We start from the raw sequence: 22,202 nt of genomic DNA, 5'->3' as shown, positions 1-22,202 counted from the left end.
GATTTCCGATCTGCGGCGCCGGGCGAGCCCGACACCTATTGTGGAGCACCCACGGGGACCACTCGAAGAAGAAACCAGGAGAAGTTAAAAAACAAATCGACAGGGCCAGACGCATACCCAGAAACCAGCTACTCCAAGATCAGCCCAAAAAAGCCAAGAACAGAACACCACTGGTCATCACTTACAGCCCCCAACTCAGACCACTGCAACGAATTATTAAAGACCTACAACCTATTCTTAATCAGGATGGTACACTCCAGAAGGCCCTGGGTGACATGCCTGTTCTCTCCTACAGACAACCTCCCAACCTCATGAGGATGCTTACTAACAGCCACAGTCTATACCCCAGGAACACCGGTCCTGGAACCTTTCCCTGCTGGACTGTAGGGGCGTGGGGCCCAGGACATGCCCCCCACCCCTTTGTATATATTCCCCCCACTTTTACGTTGTTTTTTTGATGTAAATAGTTTGTATTTATTTGTGACCCCCGTTTTCCATCGCTGATCCTTACTCCCCCATGTAAATAGTTCTCCCCTTCCTTGTTATCCCTGTTTTTATAATATATACATATATATAAGTTAGAATTTCCATAATTAATAACAGTTCAAAAGATGTTTGATTTGACAAACAACTGTCTGCTTTTATTTTTCAAGAAAAGTGGCGGGGGGTGCTCTTGGGTGCTCTGTGGTGTGGGCGTAGGGGCAGGGAGTGTTGTGGAGGATGGGGGGGAACAGTGGGGGCCTGCCAGCGTTCACCCCGCGGCCTCGTCGAACTGGGCCCGCAGGGCCTCCCGGACCCGGGTCCCTTCGGGGTCCACCTGGTGACTGGGGGCAGCGGGTGGCTGCACATCGGCCCTGCCGGCCTCCACAGCCCAGCCGTGAAAGAAGGCCTCCCCCTTGCTCTCCACCAGGTTGTGTAGGGCGCTGCACGCACCCACAATCTGGGGGATGTTGGTGGGGCCCGCATCCAGGCGGGTGAGGAGACATCTCCAGTGCCCTTTGAGGCAGCCAAATGAGCGCTCCACCACCTGGCGTGTGTGGTTCAGGTGCAGGTTGAAGCGCTCCTGGCTGGCAGAGAGATGGCCCGTGTACAGGTGCATGAGCCAGGGCCAGAGGGGGTATGCCGCATCTGCGATGACACAGAGGGGCATGGTGGTATCCCCCACAGGGATCTCCCGCTGGGGGATGTAGGTCCCCGCCTCCAGCCGTCGGCACAGGCCCGAGTTCCGGAATACCCGGGCGTCGTGGGTGCTGCCAGGCCAGCCCACATAAATGTCCAGGAAATGGCCCCGGCTGTCCACCAAGGCCTGGAGGACCACTGAGTGGTAGCCCTTCCTGTTTATGTAGCGTCCTCCACTGTGCTCCGGGGCGCGGATGGGGATGCGAGTCCCATCCAGAGCCCCGAAGCAATTGGGGAAGCCCAGGGTGGCAAAGCCCGCGATGGCGGCATCCGGGTCCCCAAGCCTCACGAACCTGTGGAGGAGCATAGCGTTGATGGCACGGACGACCTGCAGGGGAAGCACATGGGAGAGCACCAATGAGGGGTGAGCAGGGTGTGTGTGGCCCTCCCCTGCCAGGGCCCCCCTCCCCTCCCCTGCCAGGGCTGCCTCCCCCGCCTCCCACCGTGGGTCCTCTTACCTCTATGAGGACAGCCCCGACGGTGGCCTTGCCAACGCCAAACTGCTGGCCCACGGATCGGTAGCTGTCTGGAGTGGCCAGCTTCCAGACAGCGATACCGACCCGTTTCTCCACAGTGAGGGCATGCCGCATGGCGGTGTCCTGGTGCCTGAGTGCGGGGGTGAGCCACTGGCATAGCTCCAGAAATGTCTGCCGGCTCATGTGAAAGTTCCTGAGCCAGCGGTCATCGTCCCACTCTCCGAGCACCAGCTGCTCCCACCAGTCGGTGCTCGTGGGGTAGCTCCACAGCCGGTGGCGTATGAGGCGGGGGGCAGGGGGAGGCGGGGTGCTGCAGGGTTGGGGATTGCGTCCTCCTCCCCTGTGGGCAGCTCCTCCTCTGTGGCAAGGAGGTGCTCAGCTGCCTCCTGCATGGCATGGAGCAGGGCGAGCACTGCTCCTGCAGCGGTGGCTGGGTGGACCTCTGGCTGCTGCTGCTGCTGCTGCTGCTGCTGGGGGTCCATCATGACTGCATCGCTCGAGGTGTGCATGCCTATGGCTCTGCAGACCGCGTGCTGTGCAGGCTGAGTGTGTCTGGGAGGGGCCCTTTAAGGGAGCAGCTAACTGTTGCCCTGGAAGCGCTAGTCCGCCCTGTGACCCTGTCTGCAGCTGTGCCTGGCACCCTTATTTCGATGTGTGCTACTTTGGCGTGTAGACGTTCCCTCGCAGCGCCTATTTCGATGTGGTGCTGCGCAACGTCGACGTTGAACGTCGATGTTGCCAGCCCTGGAGGACGTGTAGACGTTATTCATCGAAATAAGCTACTTCGATGTAGGGTTCACGTGTAGATGTAGCTTGAGTCACTATAGGGGCTCGTCTGCATACTTAACTCAATCTAATTCTTGATCTCCCCCCCCACCCCTCCACTCTCTGATTTGCTCACCTTGATTATCTTTTTCTGATTTGTCCTCCTTGCTTACTGTTTTTGGTTCTCTGTGTCTTAAATATTGAGCCTGTTCTGGTCTGGATATGGTCTGAAGAAGTGGGTCTGTCCCACGAAAGCTCACCTAATAAACTATTTTGCTAGTCTTTGAAGTGCTACTTGACTGCTTTTTGTTTTGATGGCATCATAGATATTTCTTCAAAAAGATCTAGACAGGCGATCTTCCAAGTAGCCTTCGGGCAGTCACTTTTAACAACCGCCATTAACACTCTTCTAAACTATTTAGTCTCCCCCTTTTGGGAAACAGTTATAGTCTGAAGTGCAGCCCACAGGTTCCTCTGCTCTCCCACCCAGCATGAGCTACTCACACTGATCACAGCTACTCAGTTGAAGCCGTGTCCTGCCGGCAGGGAGTAACAGTTTTCTAATGTAAGTGGGTGCTTGTGGAAAAAGACTAGGAAAAATATTCTGTGTACATTTTTGTTTATCTAATATTTAATCTTGCTTTTCTTTAGTGTTAAGCATTGTAAAATATATCTCTCTATTATCCAGCATATTTAATAATCTGGCAACCTGTCAGTCCCATGGATGCTGGATGTCAAAGAGTTTACTGTATCAGAGGGGTAGCCGTGTTAGTCTGAATCTGTAACAGCAACGAAGGGTCCTGTGGCACCTTATAGACTAACAGAAAAGTTTTGAGCATGAGCTTTCATGAGCAAAGACTCACTTCATCCAAGTGAAGTGAGTCTTTGCTCATGAAAGGTCATGCTCAAAACTTTTCTGTTAGTCTATAAGGTGCCACAGGACCCTTCGTTGCTGTTAAAGAATTTACTGTAAATTCTGTTGCAGGCATGCCCATATGACTATCATTTCCCTGAATAGTTTCAGCTCTTCATGGAAGGGTTTTTAATTTTATCAGGGTGCAGGCTGAACTAAGATTTGAAATACATTAATTACTGTATGCTGAACATCCTGTCCAGTCAGGCTATATTATGCAGATGCACTACCCAAAACCAAAGTTCAAACTTTTGCCTTTTGAATTTGTGGCTTCCTCTCCTGCAGAGAGAGGATGTGATGTACAAAGGCACTCCCTGGGGTATGGGAAATAGATAATAGCAGGTAAAGTCATATGTTTATATGGGCTGTGTTGTTTTTCATTTGGCTATTAATGTTTTAATGCAAACTTCATGGAAGTTCAATTTAAGGGGGAGCTCAGATAATCTGTGATGTCAACGGGCATAACTGGGAACAGAACACAGGTGGCTGAGCCACATGATATTTTTTCCATACCCATTTGCTTTAAATTTCCTCTGCTGGGGCAAGTTTCCAGTGAGTTAATTAAAGTAGTAAAATGCCACCTAATCAAACTGTTCAGTCAAATTATATCATAGAAGAAGAATAATTCATTTTTATCTCAATTGCATGTACATCCTCTCCACTCTACATAAACTCAGCTCTTCTCAAGTGTAATACACAGCTGTATATTAGTATTAGGCAACAGCATATAACCTGAAGAGGAGATGAAGAATAATATCCTCTCTAATTGAAACTTTAGTATGAAATGTGGGGGGATACAATGACCCACAGTGGAATTTGTCCAAGACACCAGAGACATTGTCTGTGTTCTAGTGAAAGGTGCTTTAATAACCATAAAGAGTTAGGACATACAAGCATGTACAGCTGTGCACTAACTACTACCTGACATTGTTCTTGGGTAGAGCCTCAGCTCTAATTCAGAGGGAATACATCACATACTAAATCACCATTTTCCTCAGTTTCCCATGGTCTTCTCCCATTCAGCTATTGTCAAGGGTTGATTCTGCTTAGCTTTTGAGATCTTTCTATGTCCTGCAGTAATGTGCAATATGAATGGAATGATATAGGAGTTGTAATTTGAAACTCATTTTTTAAATATCTGTTGCAGCACTATGCTGGAGTAAAAATCATTGTTAAATATTTGGATGTCAGATAATAGCCCCCAGATTTTAGACTATAATTAAATAGGTTTTCTTTTCTCTTATTGCTAGGAATATTAATATGACTGCTTTCTCCTTGCCAGAGTACGGTGGCATGGGTTTGGACTTCTCCTATAGCATTGCAGTGGCAGAGGAACTGGGAAACATCCGGTGTGGAGGTGTTCCTATGGCTATTGGAGTGCAAACTGACATGGCTACACCAGCTCTAACAAGGTAACTTCCAAAAGAAATCTCAATTCCTGCTCTTCTTTTCAACTTCAGATTTGTTAGGAAATGATATACTCACCACTAAGAAAAACATTGTTGACTAAATTCACCATTTTTTAAAATTTTTCTGAGAAACCCAGGGAAGCTCCTCTTTACTCTAACCTTTAAATAATTTAGGCCATGTCTGCACTAGCCAAAAACTTCGAAATGGCCATGCAATGGCCATTTTGAAGTTTACTAATGAAGCATTGAAATACATATTCAGCACCTCATTAGCATGCGGGTAGCTGCGGCACTTCAAAATTGAATAGAGGTAGGGCAGTGGTGCTGCGGCCATGGGCTCAGTGGGGGAATGCCAACCGCTTTGGGGCTGGGAAGATTGCAGCTCTGGAGCCTGAGGAAAGCTGCCCATTCCAGGGCCGGGGCACGCTGAGAAGCCAGCAGCTCCAGTATGGGGAAGCTGGCTGGGGCCAGGGGAATGCCAGCAGCTCCAGCCCCAGGGAGCCAGGTGGAATTGGGGCAGAAAGGGGCATGTTTGTGCCAGATATCTGAGAGTTCTGATTGAATGAATACTGTATGAAAGAGATAGAGATTTACTACCCAAAATCCACAAGCCTGGAAATCCTGGACGCCCCATCATCTCCGGTATTGGCACTCTCACTGAAGGACTGTCTGGTTATGTGGACTCTCTCCTCAGACCCTATGTCACCAACACCCCCAGCTACCTCCGCGACACCACTGACTTCCTGAGAAGACTGCAATACGTTGGTGACCTACCAGAAAACACTATCCTAGCAACCATGGATGTAGAGGCTCTGTATACCAACATCCCACACAAAGATGGAATAAATGCTGTCCGGAACAGTATCCCTGATGATGCTACAGCACATCTGGCGGCTGAGCTCTGCAACTTTATACTCACACACAACTATTTCAGATTCGGTGACAATATATACCTTCAAATCAGCGGCACAGCTATGGGTACCCGCATGGCCCCTCAATATGCCAATATTTTCATGGCTGACCTAGAACAACGCTTCCTCAACTCTCGTCCACTAACACCCCGGCTCTATTTATGCTACATTGACGACATCTTCATCATCTGGACCCATGGGAAGGAGACTCTGGAGGAATTCCACCGGGACTTCAACAACTTCCACCCCAACATCAAGCTCAGCCTGGACCAATCTACACAGGAGATCCACTTCCTTGACACTACCGTGCTTATACACAATGGACACATCAGTACCACCCTGTACCGTAAACCCACTGACCGCTACTCCTACCTCCATGCCTCCAGCTTCCATCCCAGACACACCACACGATCCATCGTTTACAGCCAAGCACTTAGATATAACCGCATTTGTTCCAACCCCTCCGACAGAGACAAACACCTACAGGATCTGCACCAAGCATTCCTGAGACTGCAGTACCCACCTGAGGAAGTGAGAAAACAAATCAACAGAGCCAGACGTGTGCCACGAAGCCTCCTACTACAGGACAAGCCCAAGAGAGAAACCAACAGAACACCACTAGCCATCACCTACAATCCTCAGCTAAAACCTCTACAGCGCATCATCAGGGATCTACAACCCATCCTGGACAATGATCCCCCACTTTCACAGGCCTTGGGAGGCAGACCTATCATTGCTCACAGACAACCTGCCAACCTAAAACAAATCCTAACAAGCAACTATACACCACACCACAGTCACTCTATCTCAGGGACCCATCCATGCAACAAACCTCGTTGCCAGCTCTGCCCACATATACACACCAGCAACACCATTACAGGACCTAACCGGATCAGCCACACCATTGTGGGCTCATTCAGCTGCACATCTACCAATGTAATTTATGCCATCATGTGCCAGCAATGCCCCTCTGCCATATACATCGGACAAACTGGACAGTCCCTACGTAAAAGAATAAATGCACACAAATCAGACATCAGAAATGGCAATATACAAAAACCCACAGGAGAGCACTTCAATCTCCCAGGACACACAGTAGCAGATTTAAAAGTAGCTATCCTGCAGCAAAGAAATTTCAAGAATAGACTCCAAAGAGAAATTGCTGAGCTACAATTCATCTGCAAGTTCAGTACCCTCAGCTCAGGATTAAACAAAGACTGTGAATGGCTGGCTAAATACAAAAGCAGCTTCCCCTCTCTTGGAGTTCACACCTCCAGATCTACTGATGACAATACAACTCAGCCTGCCTGACTGAGCTAACCTCGTTATCCTCAGCCTTGCTCTGGCCTATTTATACCTGGCCTTGCAGATTTCCAGGACCAGCATCTGAAGAAGTGAGTTAACTCACGAAAGCTCATGCTCTAAACTTTTCTGTTAGTCTATAAGGTGCCACAGGACCCTTCGTTGCTGTATGAAAGAGAGTTACTGTATTTGCCTACCATATAGTGCATTTTTAACTCTTCTGGAGCAGGGGCAGGGGGAGGAGCAGTCAACAGGGAAGGGAAGAGAGTTTAAAACAGCGTGGGAAGGGTGGTCCTGGCACGTTTTGCTAACAACTGTGAGTTTTGATGTTTCAAGAGAAATTAATGTTTTGTAGCTGAAATTCCCTGTTGAGTGCAACAATTTGAGCAAACTAGGGGAGGAGAGGGAAAGAAGCCAAGGAGGCAGAGAGAAACTCCCAGTTGACACCTGCCCAGGATGGCAACACTTTGATGGTACCAGGAATAAAGTAGTTTAAATCTCCTTGTGCATTGTAATATAAAGCACATAATGCTCACTGGAAGAGTTCTCCTCTAACCCCCACCCCCTCCAACAGAGATTCAGGGTCTTCAGGTGTCCAGGGTTGTTTCTGTTGTGGATCTTGCCTTGGAGGATTATTATTTGAGGCAATTTCTTCCTTCTCAGAGTTCTGGTCAACATCCATGGGAGTGTCTAGTGTCCACAGTATTCTGGAGTTCAGTGGTAGCCTCCCTTGCAAAAGTCCAGTCAGGATCTTCATAGTAGACACAGGTCTTTCCCATGAGATCACATCTGGAATATTGTGTCCCGTTCTGGGGCCCCCATTACAGTGTGGATGCATTGAAGAGAATCCAGCAGAAGGCAACAAAAATGATTTGGGGTTGGAATACATGAGTTATGAGGAGAGGCTGAGGGATATAGGATTATTTAGTCTACAGAAGAGAAGAGCGAGTGGGGGGAGGGAAGGGTTGATAGCAGCCTTCAACTCACTAAAGGGGGGTTACAAGAGAATGGAGAGAAAGTGTTTTAAGTCATGGTAGATGAAAGAATGAGGAGCAATGGCCTCAAGTTGCAGTGGGAGAGGTCTAGGTCTGAACTAACATTACTGAGAAGTGGTTAAAATGTAGTCATACCATTTATGTTTATTACATTTGTACACATGGGCCCCATGAAAGGTTAGAGCTCATTGTGTTAGGAGTGCCAAACCAGTTACAAAGGTCAGACTTCTCTTTTCCACATTGACTACTAGGAGACCATATATGCTACTTGACTGTGAATGAGCAAAATCATTTAAGTCATTTTTATTGTTACATGTTGTGGAATAATGTAGATGTAGCTAAGATTTTCTCATCAAAGTCTATTTTTCTGCCTTATATTGCCTTAGATAACAAGTTACTAAAAGTAGCTATGTCATTCATGTCAGGATTTGGTCTTTTAGAATCCACTGATACCCATTCACGTTTAGCTGTTACAGTTAATCTCACAAGTATTGCTGTACCACCTGTGTAAGGAGCAGTACCTTATCCCAGAAGACTTCATCTAACCCACTTCAAACTAGATATGATCAACCAGTTGAGTATATGAGCTCAAAAACAAGAAAGCTTGATGTGTTTTAATTAAATGCCGAGTGTAGTGTAAGAACCAAATGCAGCTGTTCATGCTCACAGCTACAGTTTGCAGATAACAGTATGTCAGAAAGTGTCAGTCCTAATTAGAAATGTTCCTTCCTTACTAATTAATCAATTCACTTCAGCAAAGCGTTTTTCCCTTGGAGTAGGAGAAACAAGAATGAAAACTGTCAGCTTTTCTCTCCCACTTTTGGAGGATGATCATCAGCTCTATTATACCAGAATGAGATGCACAGCAGACATATTTTCATTCAATGCAGCAAGAATCACATCTGTCAAAAAGTAAATTCATTGCTATTTAAGATGAATTAAGAGGGCTTTCAGCTTTTAAATGAGCGCTCCTAAACAGAGCTAAGAAGTGGATAGAGGAAACGTGGTGGGATTTGGATCTTGCTGTGGCTTTTTTTATTTCACCCCACTTAGCATCATCTACAATATAATATGTAATCAGAGCTTCAGTATTAACAGTAATATTGGTGGAATGTCCTGAAGACCATTTATGGGGAAAAAAGAATGGATAGTTTCCATGAAGCTATGTTAATATTAATGATTGATGTGCCGCAGTTGGAACCTATTAGCTTGTACAGTGGGTCAGGGCAAAAATGTTCCAGCAAGGAGTTTTATTTTAGTATATATACCTGGTATTGTGCGTGTGTGTGTGTGTGTGTATTGAGGATATATATTATATATTTAGGATATATAGTCTATATCCCTGGATTTATGACCATAAGTTCTTCATCGAGTGGTCCCCATGGGTGCTCCACAATAGGTGTCGGGCTCGCCCGGCGCCGCAGATTGAAAATCTTCCAGCAGTTTCTCCTGGATCGCGCATGCGCCGGCGCGCGCCGCCCCCGGCCACGTGCACGATCCGGTCCCCGCCAGTTCCTTCTGAACCGCCATTGACTGCAGATGGAATCCACTCAGGCTAAGGCCAGAGTCAGATTACTTAGTGATTTTTTTCCACGTGTAATTTGTTGTTTTTCGGTTATTAAACAAAAAAAAAAAAAAAAAAGGAAAAAGGGAGGAGCGGAGAAGAACAGAGCGGACGTGAAAGGCCATTAGGCCTCCCGCTGCCGCAGGCCGGTGATCACTCTTTGAGGAGGAAAGGCATGGATTAAGTGCTAAGTACCCTCTTAACAATAAAGGACTCACCACAACGGCCTCTTCAGGTTTTACACAGCGTGAGTCATGCTGTGAAGCTATGCCAGCCTCCGTGGGGCATAGCGAAGGCATCCAACGCCTGCAGGAATTGCAGGCTACCCGGCCGCGTTCTCACTGTGCTCTGGACGCCCCCCCCCCCAGTGCAGAAACGGAGGAAACTCTCTCTGGCTTGATCCTTGCCGTGCATCTCCAGCGAGCAGGACAAGCGGAGCACACAGCTACTGTCCGTCTTCCCTCCCTGGCTCGATCCTTGCCGTGCATCTGCAGCGAGCACACAGCTACCGGCCGCATACTCAGGCGGCGGCACCGTCACAGGCGGCACAGACCCCCCGCGGCACCAGCGGTGCAGGGGTGCCAGGCACGGAGCCTGCAGGCACCGGAGGGGGATACCCGCGCAGCACTGCAGCTGACGGTGCTGAGCGCGGTGCTAACAGCGGGGCCGAGATTCCCGGCAGGGGAAGGGGCGGTGCCGGCCCCGCAGGGGAGTGACAAGGCAACATCAAAAACCCGGCACCACAGTCCATTTCTGGACAGGGCTGCGCTGCTGTTAGCACCAAGCCCTCCCCCTGTGATACACACACCGCACCGAAGGCCCGTGTCTCCACCGGCCCATCATGGGAAGAAGAAACAAAAAAAAAAAAAACGCCTTCTCCGTTCCTCCAACCGATGTCACCACAGCTTGGGCCACCTTCACCATTTTCTGGGATTGGATCCACCTGGAGTACTGTCACAAGCCAGTTTCACCTCTGTCGGTGTCGCCGCGGAGGTCTCACTCTCCCAGACATTGGGGGCACACACCCCGTGAGTGGTCCAGGTCTCCATCTCTGGACCCTTGCCATGCTGCCATGGTTGTCCCTATCAGGCTGGACAAAGACAAACCACAGGCCTGCACCCAGGGGCAGGTCCCCACCCCTGGCCGCTCAATACCCCCGTGGGCGCTCCCGATCGGGGATGGAAACACAGTTGTCTCAAGGGGAGTTAAATTTAGAACCCCGAGACTTTCCTTCACAATCCTCCAGCGAGCAAGTGTGTCATCGCCCATGGGAACCCGAGAGTTCAAGGGAGGTTTACCTTAGGGGTTCCTCCTCATCCTCCCCAGACGAGGCCATGGCCCCCAGGGATGTCTCTCCCTGGGATGACCTTAAACAGTTTCAGGAGCTGTTTTAAAGGGTGGCTTTCACGCATGACATTTAAACAGCAGAGGTGCAGAAGAAACATCACAAACTCCTGAAAAATCTGAGACCCCTGGCTTCATCCAAAATTGCTATTCCGCTGGACGAAGCCATTCTGGAGTCAGCCATTACTATATGGCAGACTCCGGTCTCTGTTCCGCCTACGAATGGGAAAGCGAATAAGAAATACTTCGTCCCGGCAGAGGGCATGAATTTCCTCTTCAGTCACCCACAACCAAATTCTCTGGTGGTCAGGTCATCCAAGCAGAGGTCAAAGGCTTCTCAGTACAAATCGGGGGATCAGACAAAGATGCTAAGAAGCTAGAGCTGTTTGGCAGGAAGGTATATTCCTCTCCTATCCTGCTATTGAGAATGGCAAATTGTGGGCACACCTAGCAAACAATAATTTTGGTAATTACTCTGGGCTTACTCCCCTCATGGATTCACTTCCGGAAGACAAAAAGCCGGTATTAAAGGCGATTGTTGAAGAGGGCTATGCAGCATCACAGACGGGAGTCCAGATTGCCCTGGACGTGGCAGATATGGTGGCACGTTCAATGGCTACAGCAGCGGTCATGCGTAGAGAATCCTGGCTCTAGACATCGGGTATCTCGAGGGACCTACAGGCGAAGATCGTGGACCTTCCCTTTGATACACAAAAGCTGTTTTGCAGACTCAACCGACTCGGTTCCTCACTCCAGTAAGAACTCGAGAGCTACACTTAGAAGCTCGGGCATTTATATTCCCCCATACAGGAGGGAAAAATTTTATCCTCAGCAAAGACGCTATGCTTACAACCACAGCGTGCTCAATATCAACAGGGCTATGGCCACGGGTGCTATCAATAGCGGCAACAGTACAGAACCCTTAGGCGACGTTCTCAACAAAGCCGTATGCCCTCGGGTCAGGCCTCAAAGGCAACAAGTTTAATGGGTATGTTGGGGGCTGCACTATCAATACCCTCGCTCAATGCCACTCTCATCTCATGGTCCATCATCGCCTCAGACCGTTCCACTCCCAATGGCAAAAGATCACCACAGACATATGGGTGCTGGAGATCATAGCCACGGTTGCGTGATCTCCTCCCAGTCGCTTCCACCGACGAAGCCTCCCACCAGGCCTCGCCTCAGGGGTGCTGCCACGAGGCGAGGCTCAAGCAGAAGGTGACCTATCTTATGTTCACAAGTGCGGTGGAAAGAGTGCCGGAATAATTCCAGGGGAAGGTTTTTATTCACGCTACTTCCTATCGGAGAAGAAAACGGGACACCGGAGGCCCATCTTAGATCTTCGGGGCCTCAACCGTTACTTGCGCAAGCAACGGTTTCGGATGATCACAGTTGCCTTGATACTCATGGCACCGGACGATGGAGACTGGGTTGCAGCACTCGACTTACGAGATGCTTACTTTCATATAACAATCCACCCGGCACACAGACGCTTCCTCCGCTTCACGGTCGGCCAGGAGCGCTTCCAGCACAGGGTTCTTCTGTTTGGCCTCTCCTTGGCCCCCAGAGTCTTACCAAAACCCTGGCAGTGGTGTCAGCCTACCTGCACAGACAGGGGGTGTTTATTTTTCCCATATCTGGGCGACTGCCTGCTAAAAGGGACCTCGAAGGCAGAGGTCTCACGCATGATACGCATCACAGCGGACACGTTTCTTCGCTGGGCCTGGTCATCAACCTTGCAAAGTCAAAGTCCGAACCCACACAACATATAGAGTTCATAGGGGCACGCATAAACTCTATCACAGCAAGGGTGTACCTACCCGGTGCCCACTTCCGCGCAATCAGTTCGCTGGTGCAAGTCATTACATACAGCCCCACGGTGCCGATCTTACTGTGCCTACAGCTGCTGGGCCATATGGTGGCAGCGACGTTTGTGGTACAGAATGCCAGGTTGCACATGTCAAGCCCGTAGAATTGGCTGGCAAGCGTTTACAAACCGGCATCCCACACTGTCCACAGGGTGGTGTCGCCCACAACAGAGGTGCGCAGATCCCTGGCGTGGTGGGAAAACCCCGAGAATCTGCTAGTGGGGGTGCCTTTTTACCAGCCACAAATTTCTATTTTTCTTACTACCGACGCCTCCCACATGGGATGGGGAGCGCACATCGGCGACAAGGTAACGCAAGGGCTATGGTCCCCTGCGGAACAGACACTGCACATATCCATACTGGAGCTCAGAGCAGTGTTCAACGCCTGCAAACATTTTTGAGATTATCTTTATGGGAAAGTAGTCAGGATTCAATACCGACAATACCTCCACTATGGTCTACATCAATCGATAAGGAGGAGTACGATCCCGTGCCCTATATGCAGAAGCACTCCGATTGTGGAATCGGTGCATCGCCAACAACATAACGTTGAAAGCCTCGTACTTGCCGGGCGCGCACAATGTGAATGCAGACCAGCTGAGCAGGCACTTCGCAATCACGCACGAATGGCAGATCCGCTCCGATCTGCTACAGCGCATTTTTCGTACATGGGGGTTTCCCCAGATCGATCTGTTTGCCACCCAGTACAACAAAGAAAAAAAAAAAGTGTCCCCAGCACTGCTCCAGAGCAGGAGTGGGGCGGGGGTCCCTGGGGGACGCATTCATGTTTTTCATGGAAGGGCTCCCTACTTCACGCATTTCCCCCGCAGTGCTTATCCGCAAGGTCTTGCACAAAGCCAGAAGGGAGAGAGCTCACACGATACTCATAGTCCCGCTTGGGATCGGCAGCAATGGTTTCCCTTGCTTCTGCGCATGTCGGACCGCCCACCGCTCCCTCTGCCGGTGGCGCCGGACTTAACTCCCGCGGGCTCAAGGGTCCATAGTGCACCCGCACCCTTAAGGTCTGCACCTACAAGCATGGCTAATCCATGGCTCAGCTCCTTAAAGAGCACATGTACGGAGGGAGCACAACAAGTCCTGGAATGTAGCCGAAGGACCTCCACCAGGAGGACTTACAAGGACAAATGGACTCGTTTCACAGCCTGATGTTCTGCCAAGCAGTTAGCTCCCCTTGACGTTCCTATACCTGTAATATTAGAATACTTACTGGACCTCAAGAGAGGCGGGCTTTCTCTATCCTCGCTAAAGGTCCACCTCGCCGCTATATCAGCCTTTTCGGCACACAGAGGAAGGGCCCATGGTATTCGCCCATCCTATCGTTACCAGGTTCTTGAAGGGGCTGGTAAACCTGTACCCCCCTCGGTAACCGCTTCCACCATCGTGGAATCTGGGCTTGGTGCTCAGCACGCTATTGGGTCCACCTTTTGAACCATTAGCCACAGTTCCCATACGTCTCCTTATGATGAAAACAACCTTCCTCCTTGAAACTATGTCAGCCTGCAGGGTGAGTGAGCTCGCGGCAGTGATGGCAACGCCGCACTGCACAGTATTCTCAAAGGAGGTGGCAACCTTAAGGCTGCACCCAGCCTTTGTTCCAAAAAAAAAAAAACCAAAAAGTCTCTCCGGAGTCCAATCTTAACGAGCCAATAGTTTTACTCTCGTTTTACCCGAAGCCTCACAGTTCCGGCAAGGAGGCACGCCTGCATCTCCTAAATGTGAGGAGGGCGTTGGCCTTCCACACAGACAGAACTAAGTCCTTCTGGAAAACGGACAGGCTTCTAGTCTCTCTCGCTCCTGGGTCAAAAGGAGAAGGTCTCTCTTCCCAGAGAATCTCAAAGCACATTGTGCCCTGTATAACAATGTGCTTCGAACTTCGAAAGACTCCTTTGCTGGCCCCGCCCAGGGCTCACTCCACCAGGGCGGTGGCAGCATCAACAGCCTTATTCAAGAGCATTGGGTTGACAGACATCTGTAGAGCGGTGACCTGGTCATCCTATGACACCTTCGCCAAGCATTATGCCCTGCATTGGGTATTCTGAGAGGATACCCATCTGTCAACAGCAGTCCTCTCGGGGGCAAGCTGCACATAAACCGATTACCCACCTCCTTACTTGGGTTACTGCTGGGTAGTCACCTATTGTGGAGCACCCACGGGGACCACTCGAAGAAGAAAGAGAAGTTACTCACCTGTAGTAACGATGGTGCTTCGAGATGTGTCCCCGTGGGTGCTCCACCACCCGCCCATCCTCCCCGCTTCGGCTCTCTGTCTAGTGTTTTTCAGGAGCATCCGAGGCGGTTGGTCAAGGAACTGGCAGGGACCGGATCGTGCACGCGGCCTGGGGCGCGCAGGGGGGCGGTGCGCATCGGCGCATGCGCGATCCATGAGAAACTGCTGGAAGATTTCCGATCTGCGGCGCCGGGCGAGCCCGACACCTATTGTGGAGCACCCACGGGGACACATCTCGAAGAACCATCGTTACTACAGGTGAGTAACTTCTCTTTGTTCCATGAAAACTGTTTCTAAGGTGAAAATTCATAAATCAAAAATAAAATTCCCATTAATTTCAATGTAAAAAGTTCTGACTGGAGGTTCCCGATTCCCAGAAAAATCACCCAGTATTTTTCCCATATATGTTATAATACTATACAGTCATAAAAGTAAGAACAATATTTCTTTATATACTTTTTTATCACCCTTATTACCATTAGTCGGTTCTTAGATAGCGGTGAAGAAGGTGGTGTTGATATGAGTTCCATGGGATCATCTGCATCACCATCAGAAGACAGCTCCATGGTTACTTCATCCTCCTTAATTAGGGTTTTATTTTCAGCTTTTGAGGTTGAGGGTTGAGGATCAGCTGATGGTGTTGAGGGTTTAGGCAGAGATATGATGAGGCTGAAGGTTGAAAAAATGATAGAAATGAAGTTTGTACTGAATCTTTCTTTTTCCTGTAGTACAACTCCTGATAGCATCGAATGGCTTCATGAATTTCTCACTTGCATGCTGAACTCTGCATCCAGCTGAATTAATTCTTCATTAATTAATTAATTCTTCACTGTATGACAGTAACAGGTCTTGAACATCATCTATGTCTACCTCATTGAATCCTGCTTGAGTTGGCAGTTGCATGATGGAATTTGAAAGTATTTCACTTCACTCTCAAAACCACAGAAATCATGAACATATTTTGGCATTAGCTTTTTCCAAACACCATTTAGAATACTTTGAGTAATTTTATTCCACACAGCTGTGATATTTTCTATAGCCATCTTGATGTTGTAGCTCTTCCACAGCTGCTTAATTGTTGGTTTGTCTTCACGTCTGATGCAGATACGAGATACCTCATCATGAGTTGCAGATAGTAAATTTTAAATGTATCAGTGACACCATGATCCATTGGCTGAAGGATGGAAATGGTATTTGGGGGCAAAAAACACTCAGATATTATCACCATCGTCTTCAACATTGATAGGGTGACTGGGAGCATTATCGAGGATCAGCAGACATTTATTATCCAGATTATTTTCAGCACAATATTTGGAGATGAATGATGAAAGATAGCTTGTTACGTAATCAGCAAACACCTGCTTTGTCATCCATGTCTTTCAGTTAGAATGCCAGACCATGGTAATGATGCCTTGTTTAAGCCTTTGAGTGCTCTCAGATTTTCTGCATGATAAACAAGGAGAGGCTTCAGTTTCATGTTGCTTTTGTTTTATCCCTTGAAGTAAAGGTTTCAGAAGGCACTCTTTTCCAGAAAAGTCCCATTTCGTCAACATTAAAAATTTGTTTGGGAGAATATCCATGTTCATCAATTATTCATTGCAACGCAACTGGGAAAATGTTAGCTGCCTGAATATCAGCAGATGCAGCTTTGCCTGTAACACACAGACTATGATAATGTAAATGCACTTCAAAGCGCTCAAACCAACCGTGACTTGCTTTGAGCATTACTTCAGCAGTCCCAACTTGCCTCTCTTCTTCAGCTTTCTTCTTCAGATCCTCAAACAAAGACAGGGCTTTCTCCTTTATGATGAGGAAGCTCAAAGGCATGTTGTGTTCATTATGGCTGTCAATCCAGTGTATTAAAAGCCTTTTGAGTTTATTGCATCCCTGGCCTTTGTTTTTCGATGAAACTTTTAGCTTCACCAACATATGTTTCCGCCATTTCTTTTATCTTTTCTTTCTGCATGAACATCTTACGAATTGTTGATGCCACCAAATTCATTGCCAAACATGTCTTTTGATTGCTGGAGCTCTTCAATTCTTTTAATGACCTCAACTTTGTTAGCCATGGATATTGCTTTCCTTGGTTTCTTGGCTTTAGTGACAGCTCCTGAAGAAACGTTTTCACATCTAGGACCCATGATGATCACAAATAGCAAAGATATTAGCAGATTAATATCAGAGAGGTAGCCATGTTAGCCTGTATCTTCGAGAACAACAAGAAGTCCTGTGGCACCTTATAGACTAACAGATATTTTGGAGCATAAGCTTTCGTGGGCAAAGATGCATCTGATGAAGCAGGTCTTTGCCCATGAAAGCTTGTGCTCCAAAGTATGTGTTAGTCTATAAGGTGTCACAGGACTTCTTGTTGTTCTGGAAGATTAATATCACTCACAGTCAAGATGACACAAAGACAACGAAGCGCACGAACCTACTGGGAAGAGCTGAGGGAAATGTCAGCCTCCCACTGCATTCTGCTGTATTCCTCTGCATTCATTACTTATGAAGCGGATGCTTGAATGAGGGTTGGTTCTTCTTTGTAATGACAATATGTCCATAAATTGAAAAAGAGGTGTAACTTTACATGGTTTGTTGTAGAGAAAATTCATAAATCGAAAGTTCATAAATTGAGGGATAGATGTACTACACATTAGGGCTATGGTTACACTAGAGATATTTGTCACCAGAATAGGGTTCTGTTGACAAAACTCTCAGTGCGTTTATACACAAAATGGGTTTTTTCGATAATGTGTCAACAAAACCCAGCACTTTCACCAGCACTGTTCTGCCTGAAAGCAGCTGTGTAAAGGCCCCCGGGGGCCTCTCTCGACAGACAGGGCATCCGCAACAATGAGCAGCCCTGTCTGCTGTGCTTCCAGGTGCCCGTTTTGTCAAGAGAGCAGCCAGGCAGCATGGCTGTTCTGTCAATGGAGCAGACTGTCCTCCTGATTTGCTTTGTGCGCACACTCGATCTCTCAACAGAGGTTTTGTCAGGAGAACTCTCCTGACAGTGACTGCTGTCAACAGATTGCTGTAGTGTAACCATAGGGAGGACATGCTTAGTTGCTCTGTGGGAATGGGGCAGGCACAGTCAGCTCAGGGCTAGGAGCCAGAACAAGTTAAGTGAGACTGGAATTTTTTGGAGATTTTTAGGTTCTAAAATACTAAGTTTCTAATGAAAGTGTGAACTGAGATTTTATAAGGACTTATTACTTGGCCAATTGTAGATAGATTTTCACAGAAACAGCAATGGTGACATCCCTGACACAAACATCAACACCCTTCTCCTCCCACTGCCAAATTTCAACTTCCTTTTTCAAAGCATGGATGCATGAGAGTTTCTCAGAGTTTGCCCATTTTTTTATAGCGAAGTACTGTGCTTTCCCTAATCTTTATCTCAGAAACAGCTGAACTGTTGTGGCTGAAACTTTCAAAAAAAAATCATGCCCAAGGGAGACAGTTATGAAAAATACCAGCCCAAAGCAGTTAAAGTTTGGTAAATTGATAAGCAACTGTAAACCAGATCTTATAATGGGGATGTTGGGCAACTTTAGTAGCAGATAATGATGCCAGCCCTGCTATAACATATATATACTCTTGTACAGTAGAAGCCCAGTTAGTCAGCATTTAGATAACTGGCACCTTTGGTTAACCAGCATACCCTGTCAGGGCTGGCTGCTGCAGGACCAAAGTCCTGGCTGGGGGTGGCTGCCTGTTGCCATGGAGACAGCTGCCTGCTGCCCAGCCAGAGGGAAGAGTAGAAGAACCGGGCTGGCAGCTGGCCTCAGCTCTAATAGCCAGCGCATTTTATCATGTTCTGTATTTTGTTTGATGCATGAACAATTAAATGCATTTGATCATCTCTGCCAAGAAAGTCATACTGGGGTCTCCAGAGAGCTCTTTCTGCTTGAATAAGACCAACTGAACATAAACCCAATATATAGAGAGCAAAGATTCCAGTCTGTTTCTTGGTGTTCCTATAATTGGGGCTGATGACATCATCTGATATCAACAGACATAGTATTAATGAAGTGCAGCTCACTGATGAACCAGCATAGTGAAAGCATCAGCAAGTACTCAGATTAGGCCTAAGAGATTCTCCTCCCCATCGCACTCCTCTGATTGAAGGGCAAATCCTGTTGGTGTAAAACTCAGACCTGCCTTGAAGTCAGTGTGCCAATATTTAAAAAAGGCAAGCTGTCTGAGCTAGGTAGCTATAAGCCAGTTAACCTTAAAAATTATGGAAAGTCTGGTATAGGATATGATCAGAAAAGAATTAACAGGCGGCAGTAGTATAATTAGTGCCCGTCAACCTAGTTGTATGGAAAACAGCTTTTGTCAAACAAACTTGATTTCATATTATGTTGAGTTTACAAGTTCGGTTGACAAAGGTAGCTATTGATAAAATAAAATTCTGTAAGGCATTTGACTTAGTCCCACATGATATCCTGATGAAAAAAATAGCTCTCTGAAAAATCCATATAGCCAATATTAAGTGGATTGAACGCACGGTAGCTGATAGATCACAGAAAAACAACCTTTAATGGGGAGTGGTAATCCAGTGGGAGGAGTGATTTGAATGAAAGTATAATTGAATTGCTGGTAAAAATTGAAAAGAAAACAAAAATTGGTAGAGCAGTATGTAATAAAGGGGGCAGATGAGTTAAGCTGCTTGAACAACATACATTTTTTACATAGTCAACATGGTGGGAGTTTAGCTTGAAAAACTGAATATTTATTTCTCCTGACCCATGTTTTAAGGCGGGAAAACAAGTAGTTTATTTTTTCTTAAAACCAATTTCTTTAAAACGTAGTTTAACTTCTTGCAAGTTAGCAGAATTTTTTCCTTGGATATCATTCTATAGAAAAAGTTGCTGAACTGTCACAACAGACAAAGTCGAGAGAGAGAGAGAGTGTGTGTGTGTGTGTGTGTCCTGTCAGTGGTTTTGCTTGCTTCCTTTCTTACCTTTGCATGGGTGGGGCTGGAGGGATATCTGAGGGGAAGAAGCAAGAATGAATTTCCCTGCATGTTTTAAAAATCAGTTTAAAAAGCACCCTATAAAACAATTACAATACTACTGTTCATGGTGGGTAAACATCAACTGACAAGGAACAGTCTAGCCACAAGACTTTTCACACCACCAAGCCCTGTTTAGAGGGTGTGCCGTTTGAATGGTAGTGTGGAAGACATACTGCAGAAATGGTCTCCATACCAAGCCAGCATAGACTGGCCCAGAAGGCAGGAGAAGGGCAGCCGAATTTCCATTTACACAGATTTGGACACCCCCACACAATGGGTACAAAATAGCGGTGGCTGCTGTTCCAGCCATATGTTGGAAAGTGAGCTTAAAGAATCTCTAGATTCTTAGGCTTGGACAATAGGTCTAGCTCTCTGAACGCCACCCAGCTAAGTGTTGTGTGGGTGGACTGTGTTTCACCAAGATCCACTAAATCTTATAATTCCCCTTCAAAAGCCTCTAATATCCTGTATTCCCCATTCTTTCATTGCAGATTTGGTTCTGATGAACTGAAACGAGAGTTCCTTGTTCCAACTATAGCTGGAGATGTAGTGGCTTGTTTAGGAGTCAGTGAACCTGGAGCGGGGTCAGATGTTGCAAGTAAGGAAACTGATTATACCTAGATTTGTAACGCTAACATAGTGGTACTGATTTTAGATGACATGGTGATTAAAATGCAGATAACCAGTTTATCATGAGTACCCCCATCATTGCTACTACCATGGTTGCACTGGTAGGAAATTTCTAGGAAAAATGACTAGTGTGGCCAAGATTGGTCCAGGGGGACAGATCAATAAGACCATGGAAGTCTCTGAGCCAAATTCAGCAGTGATGTAAATATTAGTGTAAAATTATACTTTCTCACAAACTGGTCAGAAATGGGTGTAAAGTGGTGTGATTTGCATTGATTTACTTCCTAAGGAGAGAATAAAAGGAAGCACAGCTGATGAGATTATAAAAAGTGGAGGGTGCCATTGTTTACCTCAGTGTTTCTTAAAATATAATCCATGGCACACTGATGTTCCATGAATAACTTGCAGGTGTGCTGTGGCAGCACAGATGAGGCACATGTATATATTTTCTGTCATTAAAACCAGATACAGTGTTACTTCTTCATTGCTATGATACCTAATTTAAATCACTTCTTTTTGTTTTTGCTGTATCTATTGCCGTTTGGGGCTGGGTAGGAGGAGGGAGTCTGACAATTTTTAAAGAAAATGTTCATAGGCATTCCGCATAAAAATATTGTTTGGTGTTCCATGGTCTCAAGAAAGTTTAAAAACACTGGTTACATCACTGCTGAATCTTGCCCACTGTTCAGAGGAAAAGTATTCTGTGCCTGAAGAGACTAAGTTATCTCCATGTTGCAGAAAATAGCCTTAGACTAGCAATGTTTACTGATGTAGACATAACACTTGCAATAGATGTCACTGTTGGCAGAGATTATCTGGTAAAACATCTCTCGACAGAGTGAGGCTACATGGTAGAGCGGATTGCTATAGCGATCCGCTCTGTTGACAGAGAGCATCCACACGAGCTGGCTGCTCCGTCGACAGAACTGGCCCCATAACCCTGGAAGCATGGCACGCTTGGAGGGCAAGCCCTTCCTGCACTGCTGGCCCTGCATGCCTTTAAAGGGCCTTCCCCCATGACCTATGCTCTCTGCCCATGCCAAGGCTTGCATATTCCTCCTGGAGGGACAGCAAAGCTAGTGCAGGGCTCCATAGCTGTTTGAGTGCGAATCCATTCTTGCCAGACTGCTACCGTGCCAGAGCAGCCCATGGGCTTGCCCTGGACCAAGGGCCAGCAGTAGCAGTAGCTGGCCTTGCCTCACCTTCTGATCAGTCTGCTGTACCACATATGGGGGGATGACCCCGAGAGGCAGCCTGTGGAGCATGGCCATGGTGCCCCACCTGCCCTCACCCCCTCGGGAGCTCAGGCAGGTTTGGCAGCACCTCACCAGCTCTGATTGGCTGGACCAGCTGGTCATGGGGCAGTGGGGCAACCAGCAGTGGACTCAGAACTTCGTGGCCACCTGTTTGTGCCCTATACAACCTGGTGGAGCACAAGGAGGAGGACTTCCTCCAGGGCTGGGCAGCAGAGGGCAGAGGCCCCTATGAACAGCCCAGTGTGGCCCCCAACCAGCAAGTGCATGTGGACGGGGTGAGCATCTGGGAGGCCCTGTGGGAGAGCTTTGCCAGAAGCCCCCT

At 47.5% G+C, this 22,202-nt stretch overlaps 1 protein-coding gene across 5 annotated transcripts in view; it reads left to right on the top strand.

Moving 5' to 3' along the window:
- LOC142007992 (putative acyl-CoA dehydrogenase 6) overlaps window positions 1-22,202 on the top strand; it is a 201,183-nt gene that overhangs the window by 124,151 nt on the left and 54,830 nt on the right. For 4 of the 5 annotated variants that reach the window (XM_074984729.1, XM_074984726.1, XM_074984725.1 and 1 more), the window contains exons 3-4: window positions 4,616-4,745; window positions 20,486-20,592. The exons of the other annotated variant lie outside the window; for it this stretch is intronic. In XM_074984729.1, the coding sequence (XP_074840830.1) occupies window positions 4,616-4,745; window positions 20,486-20,592 (237 nt within the window). The remainder of the gene's footprint in view (window positions 1-4,615; window positions 4,746-20,485; window positions 20,593-22,202) is intronic. 5 annotated transcript variants of the gene reach the window in all.

The sequence above is a fragment of the Carettochelys insculpta genome, chromosome 2, assembly GCF_033958435.1.
Source record: "Carettochelys insculpta isolate YL-2023 chromosome 2, ASM3395843v1, whole genome shotgun sequence".
NCBI classification, from domain to species: Eukaryota; Metazoa; Chordata; order Testudines; family Carettochelyidae; genus Carettochelys; species Carettochelys insculpta.
Note: the sequence above shows the minus strand (reverse complement) of the source record. Positions and strands in the feature narration are given on the sequence as shown.